Here is an 8533-nt window from a genome sequence, read left to right as displayed (position 1 = left end):
AGGTGTATGAGATGATAACGAAGCAAAAAATGACATATATGATGAGATGCACCAAAACCCAATATCCACAAGGATGAAGGAATACCTGAAGTGTTGAATGAAGACAGACCCATATGAGACATGGAAGCTGACATATAAGTTGGATTGGCAGCAATGAACTGTCTAAACTGTTCAACAATCTGGGGATCCAAGGTTGGTGATGGTGTAAAATCTGTCTCATTCTCAACTGAATGTGCATCATCAATGTATTGTGGTGGCCTAAAAGATGGAAACTAGGGACGTGACTGAGATTGTCCAGAAGACATGTTCTGTTGTGAAGACTGAGGTTGTGCAAGTGATCTCATTTGTTGTTGTTGCTGATTTCTCTTGTTTTTCAACAAAGGACAATTTTCCTTCCAATGGTTCTTCTTCTCACAGAAAGAACACTCGTCAAATGCAACTTTGGGGCAATTCTGGTTTGAAGACCGAGGTCATTGTGGATCAACAAAGACAACAGGAATGTTGTCTTGGGACCTTTGTCAACATGGGACTTAATACGAGTTTCTTCAGCAATCAACTCGTGAACAACCAAATCAACAGTGGGAAGAGATGTGTGATGCAAGATTGATCCATATAGGCCTTCAAAATCTGAATGTAATGCCATCAAGAACTGAACCAAAGGTTGCTCTCCCCTTCTATCAATATAAGGCTTAAAAAGCCTTCAACACATCAAGTTCAGTAAGAGCCAACTGATCCCACAAATCTAACATAACTGCATAAAATTCCTAAACATTGAGATTGTTCTATTGGAAGGCTCGAATATCAAACTCTAACTGATACTGCTTTGCAAAGTTAGACTGAGTATACAGCCTAGCCAAGTGATCCCAAACCTCATTTGTTGTGTCATACTTCGCCAACTGAGTACCAATAGACTGGGTAACAAAATTATTAATCCAAATAATGATCTTAGAGTTATCAGTCTCCCATGAATCCAATAAAGTTGCATAATTCTCATCATTTTCATCTGTTGGTTTCTTCTTGTCACCTGTAACAATTCCCACATAGTCTTACCTCGCAAGAAATTCTTCATAACATAACTCCAATAGACATAGTTTTGTCTTCAACTTGGATACTAATGGACTGAATTGAATCATCTCTCGGGGCCATATTTCAATATCAGTCAAACAAGGATAACCAAAACAGCAGGAAGTTCGATCCGCACAACATTGTGCCTGCTACAACTCACCCCCAAAAACAAAAAAAAAATACAAATAATCAACTGAGCTCTAATACAATGAAAACTAACAAGACAGAGAACAACTAGTGTTTTGTATTATTATCAAATGAGAAGTACAAGATATAATGAAAGGAAAAGATATAATATATAGACTGGTTAATTAGCATTTTCTAACTAACGAGCCAATGTAAAACCGAATACAAAATATAGTCCAAAATCTTATTATGACACTAAGAACTATAGAAATATAAATTTAATATTAAAAAGTGGTGAAAAAATATAGAATTGTAAACTCTATATTGTTCTCGTTAGTGGAACCAGCTACAAAACCCATCGCTCCAACTTTTGAACTCGTCTGGGGAAAGGCTCAGTGCGAAACGCGTTACAAGTTCAATTTACCAAAGCGATTCGTCTCAAGAGAATCAATGGCGCACAATCCTTCGCAGCTCCTCCCTTCAGGTTCACATTCTTCTATATCGTTTCATAACCCTCTATCATTTGCACCAGTTGGCAGAAATAGCTTTTAATTCAAACTTAAACTTTTGTTTCGATGATGCAGAGTTGATAGATCGGTGCATAGGTTCGAAGATATGGGTGATAATGAAAGGGGACAAGGAACTCGTTGGAACTCTCAAGGGTTTCGATGTCTATGTTAACATGGTTCTCGAGGACGTCACTGAATAGTAAGTAATTGCTCCCTCTTTTCTTATCTGCTACAATTTCATTGATTTTGGATAGTTCAGTGTAGATTTGTGTTACTTATTGCTATAAACTTGATTACATTGGTTAAAGCAAGTTCGGAAAATTGAATAGCTTTTATATATTAGGGTTTATTCAAACCCTAAAATTAGGATTTTTTTTTCGAGGGGATTGTTTGAAATTACAATAATAGGCAGGATTAGTAAATATGAATGATGATCTAGTGTTCAGTTTGAAGGCAGTGAATGCAAACAGGATTGGGGATCTGTTGTTATTGAGTATAAACAGCAATGAACTCCACTTATCTCTCTTATTACATATGCTGCTATCAAACTCTGTTGAACTTGACTTTAGGGCTGTGTCTGATTCAGTCAAATTCAAACTGTTTGATATCACACTGATTCTTAGTCAACAATTATCAAACAATATCTTTTTTGATTTTGTCACTGAAGTATTAATGTTTATAATTATTATCAACACATGTGTTTATATCTATTTTGATCCTTTTTTGTATTGCAGTGAAATAACACCTGAAGGACGTAGGATTACAAAGCTTGATCAAATTTTGCTCAATGGAAATAACATAGCAATTGTAAGTATCATTTTCATGCTTCTTGATTTTTGTTTAACTCTACACAAATCTGCTGCCAAATCCCCGTTTTACCCATATTTGAGTTCCTCATTGTTTCATTGTCTTGATGCAGCTTGTTCCTGGTGGTTCTCCAGATCCAGAATGATTGAAGAATTGGTGAAATTGACGAGTAGGGGTAAGGTTGGAAATTCTGTAGTTGTTATTTTGAAGGATGGGTGCTTTTTTGAACCCATCTCGTATCCTTTAAATGACATTCTAAAACCACCTTACAAAACATTTGTAATTTCTTAATGTCGTTTTTGTTTTTTTTTTATTACTTTGTAATTTGGTGTTGATCAGGATGTTTTAAAATTGATGTTTGTAAGTCTAAATCTTATGGTTTATGTCCAAATGTTTGCTACTATTTTATAATGTAGGGATGATCATTAAATTGTATTTTTGTGTTTGATTTTAGTAGATAAACTTAGAAGATTTGTATTCTAATTGGAGTTAAAACAACATCAAAATTCATTTCAATAAAAACTGAAGACATGTATAAAGGAGTTATAACGTGTTATTTAATTTTTTGGAAACCATTACAAAATATAAAAGATAGTGAAAGCTTTTAACTTTTTATTAGAATATTATTGGAATGTTTAACTGGTCACTAATTTTTTTGTTCTTGAATTAATTCTTGTGAGAAAAAGATTACTTTAAAAGAAATTTAAAAACCAAAAAATTCATGTTCTTAAAATCATATTTGAAAAAAGAAAAGAAATGTTGATTTTCCTTGAGGTTCTAAAAACTTGTCATGGTTCTGAGGTTTGTATATGTTGCCACGTTTTAACAAAATGTCGCCTTAAGTTATTTGTATATATAAAATTTTTTGCTTTAGGTGCCTTACAATCGACATGATTTGCCATAACTCGTAAAATCTTGAGGCTTGACATACTTACTGTCAAGTCACGCCTAACGTTATTTAGAGCCTTGATTTTTTCTTCATTAATGGAAAAAAACCTAAATATTATAATATTTTTCTCTTGTTATGGATGTTGACTTGCACCAACACTTGGTTTTTTTGTAACTATATCATCCATTTTGCTGCTTAATTTATGGTTTTATGCATTTGACGGTTTTGTCGGTAATGATGGTTTGGGTCTTTAGCATGCCGGACAACAACCAACATAATAGAAAAATGTTGAAACAGATTAATGAAGTTTCTTACCTGATGTAATTTCAATAAACCATAAGAAAGAAGCCAAACATGTTGGTTTGAAGTCAATACAAACTATCAAATTGAGGATCAATTGTGTAATGAAGAATACCCCCAAGAGTTTTTTTTAAGAGATACCAATTAAGGCAATGAACTTTTGCTTACATTTTTTTAACCATAACAAGTAGTAGCACTTTTTTTATAATAACAAATATGTAATGAAGAATACCCATAATAGTTTTTTTTTTAATGAAATACCCTATGGCATCCCTTAGTTTCTAGAACAGGAAAAAAAAATTATTTATGCATTTAAAATTTATAACATCTTTATTTGCGGAAAATCTCAGTACATTAAAACATTTTGAATACAATTGATTGTCTTAGATAATAAAAACACTAAGGATGTCATAATCGATACACAACATATGCTACAACGTAATGACATAATGATCCTGAACATTATGACATGTCTTCTCTTCAATCACTTAACATCCTATTCAATTAACAGTCTTAACACCGCTACCTGTGATGCATATAAAATGAGTGGGTCAGGTTGGAAAACCTGATGAGATACATAGGGTTTTCAATCCCTTAATATTTTAATGATAATAAATCATATATCTCAAACCTGCAAAACCAACTGTTATCATCAACATAGATATATTATATCCATAAGACAATCTACCTCGTCCGGTCAATCCTCACATACCGGTACTATACAATGACCTTAAGAGACCTATCTAGATGGGTCACTGTGAACAACAAGATGACTACGTTGCTTCGGGGATTTCCTGGCAGCAAACGAGGATCAATAAAGACAACTTATGAGGGTAACGGAGTACTTGAATGAACCACTGTTCATTAACACCACAATACATTTAAGCCAGGGGTCATATATACTCTGTTGGATGACTTAGACACACCTAGTAGTGGTCTGATACAGACACACCCTATATGACAGTCTCATAAAGCTTACCTGATCATTTCGTAAAGGGAAATGGCAACACACGAAGCTCGTTTGATCACTTCGTAAATGGAAACGATGACACACGAAGCTCATCGAAAAGAAAATCAGGAGGATACTAATACAACACTCATGTACGTAAAACATACCCCACCGGTCATCAATAAGGAAAAGTATGGGGAATATTAATATAGCACTCGTGTATGTAAAACGTACCCCACCGATCATCAAAATCAACGAACAGAGTTCTACTCATCCGTCCTCATCTCACACATACCCTTAATATGATGCTACCCAGTATTCAAGCTTAATTAAACTAAGTATCTCCTCTAGATCTTACAACACTCATAATCATCCTTCAACATCAAATTCATGCCTATCGAATATCTTTATGGTACAAGGTATAACTAACACTTTTTTTAAGCTCAAATCGAAGTAAGCATCCTTTATAAGTCTTATTTCATCACTAGATAAGACTATAATTCTTATAATCAACTTCCAACACCAACTTTGTTTAGGAAACACTATCCTAATTTAGTGTATATTTTTAACACCGAGTATTAGGTATTTTATCTTTTCAGTAATAACAATTTTATTATTATTATTATCATCACATGATAATATTATATATACATCTTTACACTGTTAAAGTTCGTACAAAAATCATAACTCCTTCATATGAACTTCGTTCTCAACTATCTTTATATCGACATATTCGTATTTACGAGATCTTCAACTCTCGTTTATGTCGTTTTGGCTAACAATCAATCGATTTTAACTTCGATTTATTTGTCACACATTGTTTTATCGAAACTTCGAAAAATCATAACTTCTTCATACGATGTCAGATTTAGGCATTCTTTATATGCACGCTCTCGGAATTATGATTACTATGACTTTCATTTAGATCACTTAGGATAAAAAGAAACCTATCGTTGATTCATATTTTATGACACACTTTGTTGTATAGGGTTGAACGCGAAACTTCGAAAAATCATAGCTTCTCCATACGGAGTTAGATTTGAGGGTTTTTTATACCAACAAAATCATCATCGTGACTACTACAACTTTCCTCAATATTATTTATCCTAAATAATCATCTATCAAAAACATTATTGTATTGGTCATCAATAAATTTATCAAATAGGTTTATACAAATATTATATACTAATCATATTTGTCCACACTTCATGTATAAAATTAATTATGTAACGCGTACGACAAACAATTATCATATTCTAGGATTTCAATTATTCAATAAAATCAACAATTGCTACTATAATCACTTAAAACATCTAGCCCGAATTCATGGGTGTTACAGTTCTTCCCTACCTAGGACGATTTCGTCCTCAAAATCACAAGCTCAGTGGGTGAGTGCAATCCTGCCACTTGCTTTTAGTTTTCGCAAGTAAGAATTGTTTTTGTATTGTGCCCCCACAGTACTAAATCATCTCATATCATTGTCTAATACTCATCATAATATTATAGGTTCCTTTATGAGAACTTATTAGTCTGTCAGCCTAGTTTCATCATCGAAACATCAACCATGTTGTTTAAAAGTTTACTATAACCAAGAAACTTTTTTCACCGAATTTCCTCACATGACCAATCCCTTTATCACTAGGGATTAAATGACAAAGCTCACAAACCTATGTATTTCGCGTCCCCTTCGGGTTTCGACTTTGTCAGACTATAACAGGTTTCGCATTGTCACTAATATAAGTATTCTCAAGAAATCAGAGAATAATAAAAAACCTTTACTCAATCATGATAATGATTCTTATGAAAACATTCTCCATAGACCAATTCCTCATATATGTAATGCCTAGAAATGCTTATTTTTATCTCTCGTAACATATTGTGGTTTTATATAATCCCTAGGACCTTGATGATAAGATCATTCCCTCATTAACCATAGGTAAAGGTTTCAGGTTCCCTCACGATAATTAATGTCGTTTCTCACTTTCCAACCAAAACATCCATTCTATCATCTTCATAACAACAATCGAAGCTAATAACTCTCCCTTAGCTTTTGGTGTTGCAACTCTCCTACATCTTGACATCGAATTTGATGTCGAGTTCCCTTTCATACCTTTGCCTTAATGGTTGGGTCTCCTCCACTTTGTTTTGAACCCTCACTTTTTTTACTTACAACCAATCAAAGACCATACTAGCTTTGTCTCCGTGATTGCTAATTTTCTTTCTTCTTGAAAGAAACTCCTGATTGTCCCATTAATGGCTTTATCATCCCCAACATAGCATCACTACTTGTGCTCACAACGAGTGATCTTCTCGTGTTTCAAAATCATAGCATGATCAAGATCACGACAAGCATGATGTCATCTACCAATGTACACATGCAAAAAATGGTACAAGTAGGTCTTAATAACGTAATGGAAAATACTAACAACAATGACGGTTATTGTCACACCCCAAAACCAGAACGGCGGAAGCGTTCTGGGGTGGAGGACGTCATGTACAATATCACAACAATGCATAATAGTAAACAAGCAACAATATCATCCATTCCATTAATAGTATAATTCAATACAAGTATGTTCTGTGCAATAATAATAAGACACCAAAAATGATTAATCAAAATAAAGACGAGTCTTGAAAGATCCGTCTTCTCAAAACGTGGTCATCGGTACATGTCTACTGGTGACCTGAGAATACAAGTTATTTTGAAATAGTTGATCAGCATTTAAGTTAGTGAGTTCATAAGTATTTTAGTGTCATTTGATGTATAAGTTTGATGAAAGCATTTGAAAATGTTTGTTGTAAATGTTTGTAAGTGTTTGTATCTCCTAGAAAATCCTATATTTTCTACTAGAATGCAGCCTTCTACCAAGGCTCGAATGTTCTATCTGTTGTTTGTTTGCAAAAGTGTGTATTTTCCCAAATATGACTATCATTACCAAAATATAGTTTACATTTCCGTTTATGTGAGAAGATCACAAAGTGAATGTTATGGGAAAAATACAGATGTATTGTAGTATTATATGTAAGTAACTATCAATGTACTAACTACCTTAAACCAGATTGTATAATTAAGGTACAATGTGATGTAGTTGTAACCATACTCGATTGATTAGTAAAACACGACGATCAAAGATGCCGATATGGTATGACATTCGTCACCCGTAGACCTGCAGATCCCATTGTAGCTAGCAGCAAGGTGTAGGACGGTCAGTCTCATATAGATCTATACACAAACTCACGCTCTCCCTCTAGGAGACTCTGGTTACAAAATGTGACACAACAGTAGGATGCCATGCCATGAAGTAGTGGCTCACATTAGTGTTATAGTATTCTTGTATATGTATAGTATGCTCTATCTGTTCTAGTGTATTGTGTGTTCTCTTTGTATAGTATATAGTATGCTCTCTTTGTATAGTGTATAGTATGTTCCTCTCTGTTTCTCATTATAGTATGTTCTTTCTGTTTATAGTATGTTCTAACTGACTCACGTATGAACTGACTCTTGTATGTTTCATTGTTCTGGAAATAGTGAGTAGTAAACCTCTAAACTATACCTATTATAGTTTACTAGTAATGTTATTTGAATGACTGTATATGTTTGTAGACCTGTAACATCCCAAATTTCGAGTCCAAAATTTGCATTTTAATTAATTGATTATAAAACATTCATAATAAAACTACATGAAAATATATCATTTCGTAAATCAATATATCATGTCTGAAAACCCAAATCATAAAGTAATAACATGTTAAAGTACAATCCCAGAATATCTCAAGTGCAGAAAACCAATGCATGTGTGTATGATGTGCTGCTACCGCACCAGCTCCTTCCCCTTCACTGAAGAGGTACCTGAAACCAAAATTGTAAGTTGTAAGCACGAAGCTTAG

The 8533-nt window shown here is 33.7% G+C and overlaps 1 protein-coding gene across 1 annotated transcript; it reads left to right on the top strand.

Annotated features, from left to right (window-relative positions):
- The first annotated feature begins 1516 nt into the window (after positions 1 to 1516).
- Positions 1517 to 2942, top strand: LOC111907677 (sm-like protein LSM5). Its single transcript, XM_023903492.3, has 4 exons — positions 1517 to 1675; positions 1776 to 1899; positions 2435 to 2507; positions 2620 to 2942. Exons 1-4 carry the CDS (start codon positions 1642 to 1644, stop codon positions 2650 to 2652), a joined length of 264 nt encoding a protein of 87 aa, XP_023759260.1. The 5' UTR covers positions 1517 to 1641; the 3' UTR covers positions 2653 to 2942.
- The last annotated feature ends 5591 nt before the right edge of the window (positions 2943 to 8533 follow it).

This window comes from Lactuca sativa, chromosome 8 (assembly GCF_002870075.4).
Source record: "Lactuca sativa cultivar Salinas chromosome 8, Lsat_Salinas_v11, whole genome shotgun sequence".
Classification (NCBI taxonomy): Eukaryota; Viridiplantae; Streptophyta; class Magnoliopsida; order Asterales; family Asteraceae; genus Lactuca; species Lactuca sativa.
The sequence above is the reverse complement of the archived record's forward strand: the minus strand, read 5'-3'. Positions and strand labels throughout refer to the sequence as shown.